This window comes from Pseudorasbora parva, chromosome 12 (genome assembly GCF_024679245.1).
Source record: "Pseudorasbora parva isolate DD20220531a chromosome 12, ASM2467924v1, whole genome shotgun sequence".
Taxonomy (NCBI): domain Eukaryota; kingdom Metazoa; phylum Chordata; class Actinopteri; order Cypriniformes; family Gobionidae; genus Pseudorasbora; species Pseudorasbora parva.
Window position 1 is genome coordinate 17486220 of NC_090183.1, and position 21022 is coordinate 17507241.

Below are 21022 nucleotides of genomic sequence, written 5' to 3' on the forward strand. Positions count from 1 at the left end.
CAACGCGAGTTCAGTCTGGCACGCGTTTCAGTTCATGCCTTTGCAAGCTTAACTTTCATAGAAATTAATTTGAGAAGTTAAAAGACTTACATTGCTCACCATAGCTCCGTTTAAATGATCCTGTCTGCAAGCTGAGCTCTCCCTGCCAGCTGAGTGTAATCTCCCATCCCCCATGCGCAGATTCAAAACATGCGGAAATGGCTCCCTCTGCTGGCTGTAGTCTTTAGCCTCTGGGCAAACATTCCTCCTATGATGCAAAAATCGTCATTTTGCATCATAGGAGGAATTTTTCCAGAAATAAAATGCATAAATCTCTTGTCTCAGGGAGATATGAGGGGGGAAAGCACAATAATTTGAATATTCTCCAGGGTTTCTACTGATACAAAGCCATATGCTAATCGCTGAAGTAACCCTTTAAGATATTGGTAAAAATTTGACTTTTCAAAGGGGGTGTACTCATTTACGCTGAGCACTGTAAATAAACAACTGGCATCCATTAATATCATAAAATCATAAAACGTGCTTGAAAATTTGTTTTATATATATATATATATATATATATATATATATATATATATATATATATATATATATATATATATATATATATATATATATATATATATATATATATATATATAAATGTATGGTTAGCCATGTGTGTTACTGCGGTTCTACCTTTGACATAGACTTTACACTCAAGTTAACATGCAGCTACATGTTCCCAGATAACATGCATTACCACTGCATAATATGTAGGTCAGAGAGAGAGAGAGAGAGAGAGAGAGAGAGAGAGAGAGAGAGAGAGAGAATGCTCTGAACAAAAGACTGGAGGACAAACGGTCACTAACATACACACAAAGACATGCACACATTTTGTTTTTAAATCTACAAAAATAGAACTCTGATTTATGTTTATACCAGGAGAAATGACACTAAACTGATGGTGTGTATTTATGTTTGTGTGCATATGGTCTCTTTTTCCATATATGACAGTGTTTTAATGCCATGCAAGAAGAAAAAATAAATCACACTAATAAAAAACTGATTTGCTAATGACTTTATTATCATAAATTATTAATAACTATTAAAATATAATGACTTTAAAAGTAATATTGCCATAAGTTAATTCTCGATATAATATTTTTTTGATCTTATTGAGTTGATTGTTGACTGTTATTGTTTTCAAAACAAGCTAATTACAGTTTGGCCTGTTTCTCAAAAATACATTGCAAAAATTTTATGGTAATACTTTACAATAATTTCTCATTTGTTGAAATTAGTTATTGCATTAGCTAACATAATAACAGTGAGCAATATATTTCTTCATAACATTTATTTATCTTTGTCAGTGTTAGTTAATAAAAATGCAATTGTTCATTAACTAATGCTACCAGATAACATGAACTAAGATTTATACATTTTGTAGAAGGTTAAATTCAACATTTAATAATAATACAAAAATTATAATAATAATAATAATCAAATTTTTGTATTATTATTAAATGTTGAATTTAACCTTTAACCTACAAAATGTATAAATCTTAGTTCATGTTAATTAATAAAGTTAAATACCATAATAAATAGATCCTTGTTAAGTTCAAGAGGAAGGAATGTTTGGAGTTTAAATCCATTCCCTGAGCTCAGCTCTATACTAACATGCAAAAAAAAAGCCACTAAAGCTATAAACAAAACCTTGAGCAGCTACAGCTATGATCTAGAACTGTCACATAGTGTTAGTGTGATGCCACATACAAACACATGCACTGAATGTGCTATGAACTGCATCAGCCAAGAAAGCTGACTGCATGTTAATACGCTGTGTGAAATTCTGGGATATGGCAAAAGGTGTGTTTTCATTATTGATCATTTACTCCTACACATGCTCTCCCATACCCGCACCCAACTAAGTTCAACTGCATATTCCTTGGTTTATTAAATAAAAGAGCATGTTAGGTTATGTTTTGTATCCGGGTCTGCTTTCATGCTTAAAGAATTGTACCCCTAAATATTTATTTCTCTAATATCAAGAATTATTGCAGTGCTGTGAAACATTAACAGTGGTATCATTTCACTATAGTAATATACACCAAGGTGATATAATTTAATCATTTAAAGTTCTTCAACCAAAATATCTTACAGCTTTGCTGATCTGATGAATTCATTTTGTTTTCGTATTTACATATTTGGACTGGATCACAAGACAAAAAAAAACAACTTATTTTTAGTGGAGATGTGTGATTATGGGAAGGGGAATATTGGAAAGCTGATTTTCTGAAACAGTAATGTGATTACATTTAACACATTTGTTGATTGTATGCTGATCTTTAATATTAACCTGTAGTCTTTTCTGTAATCTTTTTATGCTGTCTGTTTTCAGATAATAGCCTATCAGCCGTATGGCCGTTCTGTGGACTGGTGGGCTTATGGAGTCCTGCTGTACGAGATGCTGGCGGGACAAGTGAGTTCAGAAGTTTATAACCATCAAATTTTACATTGAAAACTGTTACTTATAACTGTTTTATGATACCATTGTTTGCTCTGTTGTAATATAGTCTATGGAAGTCTATGTGTTTGGATAGATTTAAAAGAATATAACAGAAATAATTAACATGTGCTAAAACTTTGTTGTCAGAAATATATAATATTGACACCTGTTACTGTAATCAGAGAGTTTTATCATGCACAGTCTGTTTTTAGTCCATATCATGAAGTCAACTAGATAACTCATATGAAGATAACTCATCATAATACAGTATATATCTAAGGTTCTTTATTGTATTATTCTCTATTATTAGTGGCAATTTAAAGTTCCCTATCTGTCAATCACTTTGACGTGTTGTCGAAATGCTGACACTGGGGGGGGGTCACACTTGGGAGCCCCAAACACCTCTATTACTTTAGAAAAGGCCAATGAGAATTGGAGAGTGGAATTTGTGTGCACTACTCCCCCATTCATATAGGTATAAAATGAGCTGTCACACATCAAACAACTCAAACAACTGTGCAAGGATAGTTCTGAGCCAGGATTGATGACTGACATTGCTCTTAAAGTGACGAAAGTCACATCGCAGGCTCTCGGCCCACAGAAAAGCAATGTAGCTCACTAGTCAGATAACCATTAATAACTAGGGATGTGATGTTGTGGAAATGCTCCTACCAGTTAATCAATGTGTGACAACACCGGTAATACCGGTATCACCAACTGGGCTTTTAAATCACTAATTCTATGTAACCGAAAGTAACATACACACGGCCGCTCGGGCAATAATAACGGAGCAGAGCAAAGCGAGAGCTTTCAATGAATTCCTATGAAAGTTAAGCTTCCATAGCAATGAACTGAAATCGCACCAGCGCACACACCGTGAATGACAGGTCGTCCATAAATGCGCTCTCCTTGAGGCCGTGGATGGATGACAGTTCCTCCATAAGTGCGGCCTCTGCGAGGCTGTGTGCATTTTAGTTTCGGTTTTGAATTAAAGCCAATTCAGGGGCGGTTTGCTTGAATTGTGGGTCCATTAGCCTATTATACTTAAAGGGGTACTTCAGCGCTGGGAAGATGAATCTGTATTTAAACTGGGTCATCAATGCAGTAGAAATGTGAAATTATTTTTGAATTTGGTGTCTTCTAGACTGAGAAAAGACAGAAAATGTATTTTTGTCCCATGGGGATGAAAGACTACAATTCCCAGAATGCTTCGCTGCCCTGTGAGGCCATTCCCAACACCACCAACTTCATTACTGTGACTGAGTTAGAGAAGACACTACAATTAAAAACTGAACGTGTCTGTTCAATATAATGAGTGAGTCACCGCGCGAGTATCACAGCACTGAGCACTGACTGCACCAGTGATGAGAGCTGAGGTAATCGCGACTACATTCGCGGCATACATTCACAACGCGAGTTCAGTCTGGCACGCGTTTCAGTTCATGCCTTTGCAAGCTTAACTTTCATAGAAATGAATTTGAGAAGTTAAAAGACTTACATTGCTCACCATAGCTCCGTTTAAATGATCCTGTCTGCAAGCTGACTTCTCCCTGCCAGCTGAGTGTAATCTCCCATCCCCCATGCGCAGATTCAAAACATGCGGAAATAGCTCCCTCTGCTGGCTGTAGTCTTTAGCCTCTGGGCAAACATTCCTCCTATGATGCAAAAATCGTCATTTTGCATCATAGGAGGAATTTTTCCAGAAATAAAATGCATAAATCTCTTGTCTCAGGGAGATATGAGGGGGGAAAGCACAATAATTTGAATATTCTCCAGGGTTTCTACTGATACAAAGCCATATGCTAATCGCTGAAGTAACCCTTTAATGAAAAACACAACACCACCGTAATGACAAACTCACTTTAATAGGCGCTTTTCTGCGCTTCACAAACATGTTGTAAAAATACATCAATGGCGCTTTTCACAGAGAGCTTACACAGATAGACACGGAGCGTTTGAATGCAGGTGTCTATCAGCCTACCGGTCGCTGGTCGACGCCTGCTTGTGCTTCCGCTTTCAAAACACGCTCCTGCTCCCGCTTTCAAAACATTTTCAAACACTTCCGTGTTCTTTCAAACCGCTGCTGTGCGTTGATCATTATAGCCAATCACAGGCACAGCTCAGCAGCGCTCAAAGCGTCACATTTTAAACATTTCAGTACCGATTTGGTATCATGGTCGGTACTTTTGACAACACTAGTCTGAACACCGGTAACAACAGCAACACCGACTATCGTAGCAAGCCTACTAATAATGAAGAAGGCGTTTAAGCTCCCTATGAGAAGGGCCACTCAGTGATAGCACTGTTCCTTCCCCCCGCTCCCTGTTCCCTTTTCTTTTGGTTTGGTTTTCACTCGCTCAAGTGGCAGCGGTAGCTAAATTATCAATGATAGACCAACTTCCACACTCCATGGGTCACATGTAATCCCCTCGCTTCATCATGTCTGGCCACAGCACTCACAAACTCCTCACAGGTCCGTGTGATGCATTCTGAGGATGCAAAGCTTCACCCGCCACCAGCCGGTTTCCGGTGCCAGGCCTTGTCGCCCCTGTCCTGCGTATGGAAATTGTCATTCTATTGGCGAAGGACACAAAAAAGCCTGACCCTCCAGCCAAGTTTCTGCAGCCCTTACTTCATTATGCCAAAAAAGGCATTGAGCTACGACCAATCCTAGATTTGCAAGTTCTGAATCGGACCCCACACAGGCCCCCATTTACGATTTTGAGGCATAAGTGCATTCTGACATGCTTTTGTCATTGGTTTGTGGCGATAGACCTGATGGATGTGTATTTCCATGTAGCGATCTGGCCTCGACACAGACCGTTTCCTCCCCTTCGGGGCTGTCCCTGTCTCCTCACGTCTTCACCAAAGTTGCAGGTGCTCACCTTGCCCCAGTAAGGGAAGTAGGGATTCACATTCTCGATTATCCCGATGACTAGCTGATTCTAGCTCACTCTCGAGATCTATTGTGTGCACAAAGGAATCAGGAACCTGGTACTCAGGCACCTGCTCCGATTGTGGCTTTAGGTCAACTGGGAAAAGAGCAAGCTCTTTCCAGTGCAGAGCATCTGTTTATCAGAGGTTTTTGTCTGCTGTCCACGGTTGACCACTGCACTGAGACGGGCTTTTTGTATCATGTAAGTGGCAGGAATTTTTCTTTTGGACACGATCGCTGCACTGAGATGGGCTGTTTATATCATGTGAGCGCCGGGAATTTGTCTCCTGTACACGACAGACTGCTGCACTGAGACGGGGGCTTTATATATCGTGTGAGTGAGGAGTTGAAGGGATTGTGCTTTGTACATGGACATGCACTCTAGATAGGGTTGCTTAGCCTGTATAGTAGAACAAGGGTCTATGCTTAGAACCTTAGCTGCAATCTCGCGCTCGGTTCACAGCACTTCTGCGAGGATATTGCCAGGGAGGAGACATTGGGGCACCGTCCCCCGGCTGTAGATGGCTTCTTGGAGCTGAAATAAAAGATTCTGAGGCAGTGGCATTCAGCACCGCCCTAAAATGCAAGAGTCCACGTCTATTTCTAGCGCTTGAACGCCATTGGCGGGTGGATTTTCACTGATTTTGTAAAGCTTCATGTGATTCGAGGAAGGAGGGATAACCTATAGCAACACCTATTGGTGACGCAGTGTCAAGAGACCAACTCGACCAACCTTACATAAAGGTCTCTCCAGCATTGCTGGAGAGCGCTGATATTAATGCGGATGCTACCTTTTGCCTGATCGTAACCCTTCTATTTAAAGTTATATTCCCCTGTCCTTTTTCTCTATTGTATTTTCTCTCTCTTTTTATAGTTGTTCTTTCTTGTGCACTGAGCTCTCTCTCCTCCCCATCATGAGTGTATACGCCCCTTACTGCTGATTGCTACAAGTGTGTTTTAGTGCTCTGTCAGATCCACTTTTCAACAGCCTTTTTCAAAACTTACTGTAACTTTAATAGTATAATTATAAAAAAGAACTCTGTTGGTGATATTATGATACTTCAGTATTAACCAAGGCACTCTTTCATTTGTGTATTCATATACCATACATCTAAACTGTACAATAAGGTCCTTCAAATAATACTATGGTGTTACCACATTGTTCAAACATAATGATCTTACCATGTTTTCCACATTGTATGTAACACCATTATACTTTTTTGTAAGGGTAAGCTTAAGGTAAATTCTATAATGCCACATTTGAAGAGTGCAACAGTTTAAGAAACTGTATGTAGTATTACAATATATACTTGATCATATTTATTTTAATTTGATTTTGATTGCTCTCTTTTTTTCCTTTTAAGCCTCCATTTGATGGTGAGGATGAAGATGAACTTTTCCAGTCCATTATGGAGCACAACGTCTCTTACCCTAAAGCCATGTCCAAAGAAGCAGTTTCCATCTGCAAAGGGGTGAGTTCTGCCATAAATTGTTCCAGGTTCTAAAGCCCAACTGAACTGCAGCATGACTTCTCTTCTTGATTCCATATTTTCTCTCTCTAATGAGGTTCCTAATATGGGCTAAAGATTTATTTTTCTGGTAAATAAAGGTATTCAAGGCCAAAATGAATGTAATCAAAGAGTTCTAGAGTTCTTGACTTAGTTACAGACTTTGCATCCCTAGAACGATGGATGTGTGTGGCTGAGGCCAGAAAGCACAGGTTTATTAGCTCATTTCATGCCTGACAAGAACTATATATCATACAAATGTGGTGGATATATTTCTGAAGAAGAAAGCCAAATTATTCCCAAAACCAGGTCATTAGGTTACTTTGAATCTAAGATCATTCTGATACAAATATAAAATTTGATATCAGTATATCTTAAATTTCACTGAGTGAAAGTTTGTGAAGAGTACTGAATAGGAAAAATTTCTGACGACCAAGCGGCCAGCGGCCGACAGTGAGTTAACCGCATGTTTAATCGATTTAGCCTCTCAAATCAACTCTTGACTTAAAATCCATAGATATAAAACACTTCAAGCCTACTATTACCACCACAGTAAAGGGCATTTTTGACGAGCTGAGGCAGGCTGATTCTGCTCCCGGCTCTCGCAAACGGAGTTAAAAAAAATAAAAATAAACAAAGAACATGCTGGTTGTCTTATAGCCTACCTTACACCTAAGCAAAATGAATGTAAATCCGATCTTCAATTCCCATGGTATATGCTCATTTAACGGAGTTTACAGCAACGAAAGCATAAGATTAGATGCATTTTATTCAGCAGCTCATTTCAAATTCAAAGACCACATAAGAGAAAGCGCGACCTAAGCGCACTGGTAAGATCATTTAGTCATTTCGCAATCAGATAAATACCTGGTCAGAGATAACGAATGAAGGAACCAGTTGTGAAAAGGCCATAACGCCGGGGACACACTGCAAGCGTGTCTTGGCTGCGTGGCGTGTCCGTTTTTATTTTGGCTCCCATGTTAACCGGTTAGAACTTGCACACTGCCTGCGTCGGTCCGAGCCGCGCGGTAAACGCGTGCATGCTTCAAATAGAAGATACGCCTATTTTCACGCGACACGCGAGCGTGTTGGAAGCGTTTCCAGGCGAAATATAATAGGAAAAGATGTTTATATGCCATTTTGACACGAATACATATTAATAAAAATGACATTTTCATGTTTGAAAGTCTGTAGGTTAACATAAATGCAGATATAGGCCTAATTGTAATAATAAAAAAAAACATAATTATCGATTTTGAAATATTAAACCTGTCTATATAGAACAAAATATTCTGTAGCCTTTTGCCGTCAATACCATGGATATGGTATGGGCCGGCTAATGCCGACGTTGTCTTTGCTGTATCAATAGGCAATATATTTATATTTAACATAAAGCCCTGCGGATGACACCCAATGGAAACGCCATGCTCACAAGAAAAGCGCGCTGCTGCTGCTGGCGCTGACTCTGAACCTATGCTCTGAACACTGTGAGAGCCATATCTTGACAGTCGCGTTAGCTATTATGGTCTCGTGTTGTTTCCACCAGCGCAGAATATCTCATTGTTCCTTTTAATTAATAAAATAAATATAAAACGAAGGAGATGCCTAAAAAAGGCCCGAAGCCCGGCCCGCGTTTTAGGTATGATGTTAAAATTGGCCCGAAGCCCGGCCCTAGGGGCGTAAAAAAGTCGGGGCCCGTCGGGCTCAGGCATAAATGCAGGGCTTTACACCATGTATCCATCCTCTGATGGCTACTTCCATCAGTATTATACACCATGTTACAAAGCTTGAATCATTTCAAATTGGTTTCTTGAACATAACAATGAGTTCACTTTACTAAAATGGCCCCCACATTCACCAGATCTCAACCCAATACAGCATCTTTGGGATGTGCTGGAACGGGAGCTTCATGTCCTGGACAGATCTCCATCAACTGCAAGATGCTATCATATCAATATTGGCCAACATTTCTAAAGAATGCTTTCAGCACCTTGTTGAATCAATGCCCTGTAGAATTAAATGGGTACTTCAGCGCTGGAAAGATGAATCTGCATTTAAACTGGGTCATTAATGTAGTAGAAATGTAAAATTATTTTTGAATTTAGTGCCTTCTAGTCTGGGAAAAGACAGAAAATGTATTTTTGTCTCATGGGGATGAAAGACTACAATTCCCAGAATGCTTTGCGGCCCTGTGAGGCCATTCCCAAAGCCACTGCTACTGGATTACTGTGACTGAGTTAGAGAACGGACGTTTGAGTCGCCGCGTGAGTCTCACAGCACTAACTCAGATTAGGAGTCAGATTACATTTAACGTCATAAATGAGCTAATGAGCTCTTGTGATGAGAGCTGAGGAAATATTTAATATATATATAATATATATTTTAGATTCGTTGCACGCCAACTGAAATATTTCAGGTCTTTTATTGTATTAATACTGATGATTTTGGCATACAGCTCATGAAAACCCCAAATTCCCATCTCAAATGATGGCCTTCTGGACAGCAGTCAGGTCGGCAGTCTTACCCATGATTGCGGTTTTGAGTAATGAACCAGGCTGGGAGTTTTTAAAAGCCTCAGGAATCTTTAATAGGTGTTTAGAGTTAATTAGTTGATTCAGATGATTAGGTTAATAGCTCGTTTAGAGGACCTTTTCATGATATGCTAATTTTTTGAGATTTTGAGGAATTTTGAGTTTGATGAGCTGAATGCCAAAATCATCAGCATTAAAACAATAAAAGACCTGAAATATTTCAGTTGGAGTGTAATGAATCTAAAATATATGAAAGTTTATTTTGTAACATTACATTATGGAAATTAATGAACTTTATCACAATATGCTCACAATATTTTTTTAGAAGGACCTGTACATTGCTTAGCATCCGTTTAAATCAATGCCTGCAGCTGCGAGCTGTGCTGTGAGTGAGATCTCCATCCCCCATGTGCGGGTTGAAAACATGTGGAAATTGCTCCCTCTGCTGGCTGTAGTCTTTAGCCTCTGGCCAAACATTCCAAAGATGACGCAAATTTCGTCAATTTGCGTCACGGGAGGAATTTTTCCAGACATAAAATGCATAAATCTCTTGTCGCAGGGGGATATGAAGGGGGAAGCACAATCATTTGATTATACTCCAGGGTTTCTACTGATTCAAAGCCATATGCTCATCGCTGTAAGGGAGTTCTGAAGGCAAAAGGGGGTCAAACACAGTATGGTGTTCCTAATAATCCTTTAGGTGAGTGTACAGTATAGAATTCAATACATTCAATATACAATTACAATATCTGGTTTCAATATAAAATGACGGATACATAAATTAACCAAGATTTCACTAATAAACCCAATGACTCATTTCAAGAGTGACTCACTACAATCAAGTGATTAATTTGAAAGTACAAAATAACATGAAATAAACTTTTAATAAATGAAACTTTCCATAATAAACATTTCAGAAGATATTGTCAATAATTTGAGAAATAAAAAAAACTTTTTTTCACATATTGAATTTTTCAGTATACTTCAATGGACTTTCAATAATACCATGATACCTTTTTTATAAGAACATCCTGTTAGTAGAGAACGAGTTGATGGTGCAAGCAGGACACAACAGAGCAAATTATCAGTGTCATCGCACACTATCTCACTTGTATAATGTTCTCTGTTATCTTCTGTCTTTACGCTGTCAGTGTAAGAGGTTTAAGTTCATCTGTTTTTATTTCTGTGTATTATGGTGTGTGTGTGTGTGTGTGTGTGTGTGTGTGTGTGTGTGTGTGTGTGTGTGTGTGTGTGTGTGTGTGTGTGTGTGTGTGTGTGTGTGTGTGTGTTATAACCTATGCCACATACTAATGGATATATAGTGGCTTTCAGAAGCTGACCTAGAAATTCCCAGGGATAATGATTTAGAAATGTGCCTGAAATAAATGTTCTGGCAAATTTAAGTCATCATAATATATCATAATTATAATAATAATAACAAAAAATGATGAAACCTTTTATTTTAGTTAACAGGCTGTTCAAATTAGTGCCTTCTAGAACCAAAAAGCTGCTGGAATTGCTGAAGTTTGTAAAGTTCATTGCATTTTGTTAGGTCCAGTGTTGATGAAAGTTACTACCTAAAAAAGAACAAATAGTACTTAGTTACTTTTTAAAGGGGGGGGTGAATCTTGAGTACCTATAGAGTAGTATTGCATCCTTCATATCTCCGTATAATAAAGTCTTTAGTTTTATTATATTTATAAAAGAAAGATAGGCTGTACCGAGTCTTCAAGCAACGTTACCCTAAATAAACCATGGCTATCAATCAGATTCAACTAATACATATATGATCCTGAAATAAATTGAACAGGAGAAGCAGCAACATCAGGACGTCCGTCTCAGTGGTATGTACTGTATTTAGTGGCTTGTCAACATCTGCGTTTGTTTACTTGTGGATTGTGAGGACATGATTTGGTTTATGGACTATTGTATGCGACTAAACCTTAGCAGTAGCAACCAAAACGGTTTTGCACGTCAGACTGTTATAGTGTTACATAGAAGTGCATTTGAATGTGCTTTGTGTGAACGTCACCTAGGTTTATGTTTTGGGTGGTTTTACAATAAACAAACAGACACCTATAGTGGTCAGCTAAACAAATGTATTTAAACAACACCATAAGTTACATCGCATGCTTCATTGATAAATTAACTATACGATCATGTTGTTTACTGTTGTTTACTCACGCGACGATAGCCAACAGCATAGACATTTAAAGCAGTTTTACTCACCACCTGCTTCCAAAGCACTATCGTGAACCTTTATCGTCACCGCTCCTTCAAAAACACACTTCTTTGGTGACGTTGTTGATTTGGTGAAGTCCTGAAACAGCAGTGAGAGCAGTGTTTATGGGCGCTGTGCATTTCTTCTCTCGCTCTGGTCACTCGCGCATGCACCCTTCCGGGAGAAGAGCCCGCACGGCCCATACAAGGACATTCCGCTCTGTCGACGTCAAGCGGACCCATACTCAAAAAAAACTCTCAGAACCTTGTGAGAAACCGGAAGGAGTATTTTTGACACAGAAATACTCCATTGAGCGTGAAAAGTGAAAGGGAACCTAAAACACGTGCATTCTGATTGTGATTGTGTTATTCACGGTGGAGGGGAGAGTTTTGTGATCGGGAACACGCTGCTCTCATGCTCCATAAACATGATTGTATGCTGTAAATAAAATGTCATATACTTGGTATATGATAATAAATACTGCTATAAATAACGGACCAATTAAAATGTTCATGTGCTTTTATTTTAATTTGTTTGAGCGGTGATAAAATGTATTGGTCTTGTAAATACTTGCCAGCATTTTAAAGAAATACAAGTCTAGAAATGCATCCAAATAACAGATGAAATATTCGGCAGAAGTGCCACAACGGAATTAATGGTTTTGCTTGCATCTTTCTCTGCCACCATTACTGAACTACAACTCAAACTAGTGCACAACATCAACGTCATCGTTCTCAGCCACTCCCTCTGTTCGCTGATTGGACCGGTAAAAATTTGTTCGGAGAACACCTAAGAATACATCACAGACCCAGATGTAGTACTGAAGGAAAATGAAAACTGAGCGGAAGTATATAGGAGGGCAGGCTATTTATTGAGTGGCTCAAAAGGGGTCTCTACCAGCCCCTCTAGTACTACGGCTAAGTCGCATAAAGTGACCATTACTCTAAAGGGAGGCCAATGACGTCACTAGCAGAGGTTATTTAAAACCAAGTTCTTGACTTGTTTGCAAATATGCTTCACAACCGGTCAAACAAATATGTTTTCTCAATACGTATGAGTATACAGCATCGAGAGAAAGGGAACACTTTTTCTGCTATTGAGATTGGATACAGGTAAAAGTTAGGGACAGGTTTGGTGGTATGGTTAAGTTTAGGGTGGGTTAAGGGGTAAGGGAAGGTTCAATAGTATAATTATAGATGTAATAAAATTATTAGTTACAGTAATTTCAAAAAGGTGACTTAGGTAAAACGTAATTATTTTCTGTGATTAATCATGATTAATCGCAGTATGCGCAAAATTCAATAATGAATACAAAAGTGCTGCTTAATGAACAAAAGTGCAATAACATATGGTTCGCAAACACTTTAAACAAATAAGGTGCTTTTTAAAATTTAAAAGTTAGCAATTAAAAGTTAGTAACAGTTACAATATTTCTTGTAAATATCAACTTAAACATTAATTTAATCAAATTAAATTAAATTGGTGGCATTATACATATATTGTTTCTGTAGTAATATTCTCATCAGTGTTCTGTCAGCTTTTACATAGGCCTACTTAAATCGCAGGGCGTTATTTAAAAAGCCTTTTTTTTTTAATCTTATTAAATGTATGAATCATCTTTCATGTTAAATTCTTACATTTGATTAATAAATTCAGTTATAATAGTAAAAACACTATAGGCTATTACCAATCAAATTAAATAATTTAAATTGCAAAAAATACAGCTGCAATAAATAATGTTATAAGATTGATGTTCTAAATGAAAACATGCAATTATACTTTTAAACATGAAACTAAACCACCAATAGGGGGCAGCAAGTGATCGTCTTCATAAGTGAGTCATTGAGTCGTTTATTCAAATGATTCATTCATTTGTAACAAAACTCTGAGTGTTGCTTTCTTTTGGAACTATTTTCGTCGGTGAAATCATGGGTGAAATGGAAAAAAAAAAGGTTGTTTGGATCTAAAATTTGAGTAACTTAATATTAATTAGGCTACTTGTTTATTGAACTAGCCTACACCATTCATGCAACACAATTCACGACTGTAAAGTCGACTTGTGTTATTAACAATATCATAAATATCAACAACTACAAAAAACTCCAGTATGTTTTACCCCACTATGTTTCTTCTGTGAGTTTATATTGCTGCTCAATTGTTTTGATTTCTCCACGAATGTCTCACAAAGAGACAGCACGCGAGCCTCAACGCGGCTTTGTTACCAGAGGCAGAGACACTCATCAATCGATATTTATATTGAATACAATAAAAACAACAAAAAAAATATGAATCATTCTCACGGTTCTGGTTATTTTTATATTTTATTTGTCCCATTTGTCCCAGACAAAGAATGTCAAGCCCCTGGTTTAGGCTACAGACAGCTCTGTATTCTCCTGTGACCAATGGTTTGTCTGTATGTGTATTCAAAGGCAGTGAGCAACGGCCTTTCAATATAATAATAAATAACTACGTTAATGCGCGATAAAATAATTGTCAGCGTTAATTAATTGATGTGTTAATGTGATAATAACGCGTTAACTTGCCCAGCCCTAGTAAAAACATGTATGTACTCAAGTGCATTTGTATAAAATGATTAATTTAAATGTTATTACTTAGTAGTTAACGACACTTAAAATAAAGTGGGACCATTTTCAAATATTTTCACCTCTCTGTCCATTACTTCCACTCATTTTCCCCATTATGACTCTAGAGATTTGTGTTCACTTTACAGTCTGAGATTTACTGATGGATGTGTAACAATCCAATTGGCCTCTCCTATCAACAGAACAGCTCTACCATGAACACAGAGAATAAACACATTAATTTGAGTATGTCTTGAGAGTAGCTAGCTGTTAGTATTATGCTCATATTCTGTATGCAGGATCTTGATTTTGCTCAACTTTTATTTAATTGTCGTTATCCATAATACAATTAAAAGTAGCTAATTAATTTTTTAGACAGACAGTTGTTTCATAAACATTCATTTAAATTGTAATTTAAATCATTTACTTAGTTTAAAATGAGGCCAGTCTTCTTGTCCATATCTGATGTAAAGTTGTGCTGTGAATCGAATGTTCTGCAGCACCAGCAGCAAATGCTAGGAGTTTGCCAATATATTTAACCTGTTTAAATTCAAGCTATCCGTTCAGTTCAGTGGGCTGTCTTTGAGATCATAACAAGAGACATATGCATAAATAACCCAATTGGCAAACCAACACTGAGTAAGTATTTGACAGAACCATAGACTGTAAAAAAAAAAAATATGGCCATCTTGTCAACGCGTCACTCCCGGTTAACTGACAATGGGATAAGAGGCGTTGTGGGCGGAACTGAGGTGACGTAATGACTGATAGACAGCAGACAAACGACAATCACCCTGTCACTCAAAGGAGCCACACCCTTAATTATACAAAACTTTAAGGTTTTATATATAAGTATACGAAGGAGGTATAAAAAAATTCACCCGCCTCACAGTTGTCATTAAGGGCAAAATTAGTTGTAAAGACCAAAATCGCAATTTTTACCAGGTTGTAAACATGTTTTTTCTGCTATAAAGTTGGCCATACAAAGTTAAAATACATAGAGCTCAATGAGATTCTGCTCCCTTCTGGAGCCTGTCCCTAGTGGTCAGTCTGTGAATTGCAGTTTAAGTCACTTCTGTATTGGCTTCAAGAGAAACTGCGGGAGCTTACCGCTTGGACAGAACACAGGATGAGTAAATTTAACCCATCAAGTTGAGTTGCATATTTTAACTGAGCAGTCTGGATTGAGGGAAATTATGGTTCCAAAAACAGTTTGATTAGAAAAAAATACATAATAAGATGAATAAAAAAACTGTATTTATGTATTTATTTTACCTTGTAACTCAAGTGGATCCTAAACTGTCAAAACCTCATACAGCCACAATTTAAAATGAAGTGCCACTCACATTTGTAGATGATCACTGCTTCTTTGCAGTACACGGATAAATTAAGAACTTGTTCATTGTTGTTTGAATAAGTACAGCATTTAATTTAATCAAAAAAATGTATTATGTATATTTGGGAAGCAGAAAAGAGAATCTTTTCATAGCCAATAAAATACTTTTATAACAGAAGATTTTGGCCAAATGTATTAAACAACAGGAAAACTAAGAACCCACATATAAACTATATTGACAATAGTTTTGGGACGTCTGCCTTTACAAGCACATGAACTTTAATGAGATCCCATTCTTTAATCAGTAGGGTTTTATAGTGTTGGAGTTGGCCCACCTTTTGCAGCTTTAACTCTTCTGGGAAGGCTTTCCGTGTTTATTTACCATTCTTCTAGAAGTGCATTTGTGAGGTCAGGCACTAATGTTGGACGAGAAGGCCTGGCTCACAGTCTCTAATTCATCCCAAAGGTGTTCTGTCGGGTTGAGGTCAGGATGGTGTGCAAGCCAGTCAAGTTCCTCCACACCAAACTCACTCATCCATGTGTCACTCATCCATGATTTATCTTCATTCAGGCCCTTGAGAACACACACAAAAACAAGCACGATAGAGACATTGAGATCTTATCATTCTCAGTCCACCCCACCCCCCAATGGCATACACACACACACACACTAAACCCACCACATGCATTAAGGTTTCTGTTTTAAGTCAGTGGGGACAGAGGAGGCGGACCTTCCGCTGTAACTTCAACTGTGGTTGCAAAGGTTGCAATGCAGATAAAGTGCCATTATGTACCAAGCTTCTAAGATCACAATTATATATATATATATATATATATATATATATATATATATATATATATATATATATATATATATATATATATATATATATATATATATTCAGATAGAGTCACAATTTGGCATAAAGAGGTTAAAGAGAGTCAACTTTTTAAAATTGTAAACTTTATTTTTTTTTTTGACTCCTCTTTAACCATCTTTGTATGCAGTGTAACATGTTTTTCCTGATTCACATTTTTTTTTTTTTTTTTTTGCAAAATGTTATAATTATTGTACATTGATTCTTTTCCTGATTAGACAATAACAATTATATTTTATTTTGTCTTGTTGCAGCTGATGTCAAAACATCCTTCAAAGCGCCTGGGCTGCAGCCCAGAGGGAGAGAGAGATATTAGGGAACATGCTTTCTTCCGTCGGATTGACTGGGACCGCCTAGCAAACCGAGAAGTACAGCCTCCATTCAAACCTAAAGTGGTAAGACAATCTATAAAGGTCTATACATTCTCAATTTATTATGGGAGTATTAATGCAATACTGACTGATTTACTGAAAAATTAAGAAAGCTCTTGTTGGGTTGCATCCACTGCAAGGTGGTTTATTGTTGTTGTATTTTAAGATGCGTTAAGAGATGCATTGATTGGTGCATGTGTTTAACAGGGATGTTATTAAACAGTTTACTCTCATTTTTCTTCTAGTTTTTCTGGTTCTTGACTGACTAAAAGTTTTAGAAATAATTATCCTTTTTTCACAGGGGTTTAAATTCTGAAAGTTACTGTACTGTCGTCTTAGTGCAATGAACTGAAAAGTTAACTTGAAAACTTGAAGTTTATCTAAAAAAGTATTTCAAGTTAATTCCTAGTATATGGCCCCTAAACAAAGGTATCATATACATTGAAAATAAGTTTTGCCAAATTGATCCAATTGTGATCTTTGTGATACACTATAGTATACAATGTGTAAGGCTTTATACATAAATAGCAGTTTTCTTTATAATGAATTTAAAGTTAACCAATGTGCCAAACACCTTTATGAATACTGCTATATAGTAAAGTAAATAAAGTCTATAATATAAGGTATTCTACAACTAAAATACAATCTAATTTTGTCATGAATGCATGAAATAACTGTTCTGCATCAGGAAATGACGACATGTCTCATATCTTTTAAAAATTCCTAAATTAGAAAAATGCTGCTCTAGAAACACTGTAAAATATAAATTTAAACTTATATATATATATAACTTATATTTTTATAATATATAACTTATATATATATATATATATATATATATATATATATATATATATATATATATATATATATATATATATATATATATATATATATATATATAGGTTTAGGGTGGTGGGGCGTATATATGACACGCGCTTGGGTAGGTTGTTTAGGGTGGTGGGGTGGGGGGTTCGTATGTATAATACGCCATAAAATGCGTATCATATGCACGCGAAAAACAGCGTGCCATAGACACGCCAAAATGAGTTTTGGCGTATACATTCCACGACATTGCACACTCGTACTATTTATACACATTTTTGTGAGAATACCCTATATATATATATATATATATATATATATATATATATATATATATATATATATATATATATATATATATATATATATATATATATATATATATATATATATAATCTTAACTGTACCAGATCCATCAGGTGACAATGTTTCAGGTGCAACTTAAAACTGTATATTTCATCAATTGATATAAAGGTAATATTGCAATATGCCTGAACTAACAGAATTGGTTTTTACCTTAAAATGTACTGAAACGATGAACAAAAAGTCAAACAGTGAATCAGTTCATTGTGTATAGATGTTGCACAGGGTCATAAACAAAAACCAAACAACATCAGGGTAACACACCTGACACTAACATAATACAATAAACATTAAATAACACAAAACATCGTCATGTACAAAAATAAGAAGAAACTTAATTATTTCTATAAAATATAATCATATGTGTTGCAGGGACCTCTGGGAATTTCCTTTAACTGTTTTCCCCTGTAAATTATATGATAATTCATTGTTTTAAATTTCACCATATATGGTAAAGGTAACTTGCAGTTTTTCATGAATCGTGTTATGAATTGATATTACTTATCTGAGACGCCTGTGGCCTGTGGAGGAAGTGGGAATGTTTTTGCAAGATACTGAAAGGATAGAAATAGAGTAATTTGTCATATTAAATAGCCTTAAAATGAATTGTCCTTCATATGGTTGTGTGTATGAGTCTGTTGTGTGAGCGAGAGAGAGAGAGAGAGAGAGAGAGAGAGAGAGAGAGAGAGAGAGAGAGAGAGAGGGATGAACTGCAAAAGCAGTCATCAAACATATATATGACTTCTAAAGTGGGTCACACTGCAGTTGTTACCCCTACACAAGCACACATGCTCACCCACACACATATATCATAGAATAGGGCATTCTGTCACATCACAGGAGACATAACTGAAATGAAGAGGTGTGTGTGTGTGTGTGTGTGTGTGTGTGTGTGTGTGTGTGTGTGTGTGTGTGTGTGTGTGTGTGTGTGTGTGTGTGTGTGTGTGTGTGTGTGTGTGTGTGTGTGTGTGTGTGTGTGTGTGTGTGTGTGTGTGTGTGTGTGTGTTTTAAAAGTGACTATTTTCTTATGTTTTTTTGTGTGTGTGTTATGAACATCACCTTTCACTTGTAATATTTTTTCGTTTGCTTGTTTGTTTTCAAAAAAATGTCTAACGTTCCCTCAGGACAGAGAGGGGTTAGTGTGTGTGCGTACGTGCGTGTTTCACCATCTCCTATTTTTTCTTATGTTTTATGTGTGAGTGTGTTATGAACATCACCTTTCACTTTTCATGTATTTTTGTTTGTTTGTTTGTTTGTTTGTTTTTTCAAAAAATGTCTAACATCCCCTCAGGACATCCTGAAGCTGAACTGCAGCTTTCTCCCATGGCAAAAAGTAGGCCAAATACAGACCCTTTGTCCCTTTCACACTAATGGTGGGGGTTAAACAGGCTTAATTCAGCACAGCCACCATTTCAAACATTTGGCCAATCATTAGTTCCACTGCTGACGTAGGGAGTGCCCTACATGGACCTCTGTGTCGAAAAACTGGTCTCTGCATTTGTGTAATTATCACAGTTGCAGCTTTAAATGATCTAAGATTTATCCTTTGTCTATGTTTATTGTCGTGATTAAGAGCTTGTAAGAACATGACCAGCTTCCACATATGATGGGAAAATCTGCCTCATAAGAGAGCATGACACAGGATTTTATGTCTGGACATATCTCTCAGTGCTTGAGTCACCATTCATCGCTCCTTTCAAATATGTCATACAATGAGAAGGGGGAGGAGTGTCTTCTATTTTAAGGCACATCTTGAGCTTCATGTCTTTATAGAATCTGGCAGCTTTACAAAAGGAAACTCCATCGTTCTTTCTGTCGTTTCTATCTTTCTTTCCTGCTCTTTCTTTCTCTCTCACCTCTTGCTGTTCTTGAATTCAAAATACCTTTGTGTACAGAGGCACAATTAAAGGAATAGTTCACCCCAAAATTAAAATGCTGTCATCATTTACACCTTCATGTCATTCCAATCAGACATTGGTTAATCTTTAAAACACAAATGAAGATAGGCTTTTATTCACAAATAATCCCATGCATAGAGAGCATTAACTAGTATTAACACAGAAGTTTGTGCATGCATCACATGATAGAACGAACCTCACACACACACACACACACACACACACATTTGAGCTTCGGTTTACCCTTTGTAATGTGCTCTAATGTTTGTTTCAATCATGACTTATCGCATCCAAAATAAAAGTTTGTATTTACATAATGTATCTGTGTGTGCCATGTATAATTATAATGTACACTCACCTAAAGGATTATTAGGAATACCTGTTCAATTTCTCATTAATGCAATTATCTAATCAACCAATCACATGGCAGTTGCTTCAATGCATTTAGGGGTGTGGTTCTGGTCAAGACAATCTCCTGAACTCCAAACTGAATGTCAGAATGGGAAAGAAAGGTGATTTAAGCAATTTTGAGCGTGGCATGGTTGTTGGTGCCAAATGGGCCGGGCCGGAGTATTTCACAATCTGCTCAGTTACTGGGATTTTCACACAAAACCACTTCTAGGGTTTACAAAGAATGGTGTGAAAAGGGAAAAACATCCAGTATGTGGCAGTCCTGTGGGCGAAAATGCCTTGTTGATGCTAGAGGTCAGAGGAGAATGGGACTGATTCAAGCTGACAGAAGAGCAACTTTGACTGAAATAACCACTCATTACAAACGAGGTATGATACAAAGCATTTGTGAAGCCACAACACGCACAACCTTGAGGCGAATGGGCTACAACAGCAGAAGACCCCACCGGGTACCACTCATCTCCACGAAAAATAGGAAAAAGAGGCTACAATTTGCACGAGCTCACCAAAGACTGGATTGAAGACTGGAAAAATGTTGCCTCATCTGATGAGTCTCAATTTCTGTTGACACATTCAGATGGTAGAGTCCGAATTTGGTGTAAACAGAATGAGATCATGGATCCATCATGCCTTCTTACCACTGTGCAGGCTGGTGGTGGTGGTGTAATGGTGTGG

General features: G+C 37.2%; 1 protein-coding gene across 1 annotated transcript in view; it reads left to right on the forward strand.

The window, feature by feature from the left end:
- Nucleotides 1–21022, forward strand: part of prkcaa (protein kinase C, alpha, a) — a 173930-nt gene that overhangs the window by 146710 nt on the left and 6198 nt on the right. The window contains exons 14-16 of the mRNA XM_067459379.1: nucleotides 2381–2461; nucleotides 6788–6895; nucleotides 16734–16874. Of these exons, the coding sequence (XP_067315480.1) occupies nucleotides 2381–2461; nucleotides 6788–6895; nucleotides 16734–16874 (330 nt within the window). The remainder of the gene's footprint in view (nucleotides 1–2380; nucleotides 2462–6787; nucleotides 6896–16733; nucleotides 16875–21022) is intronic.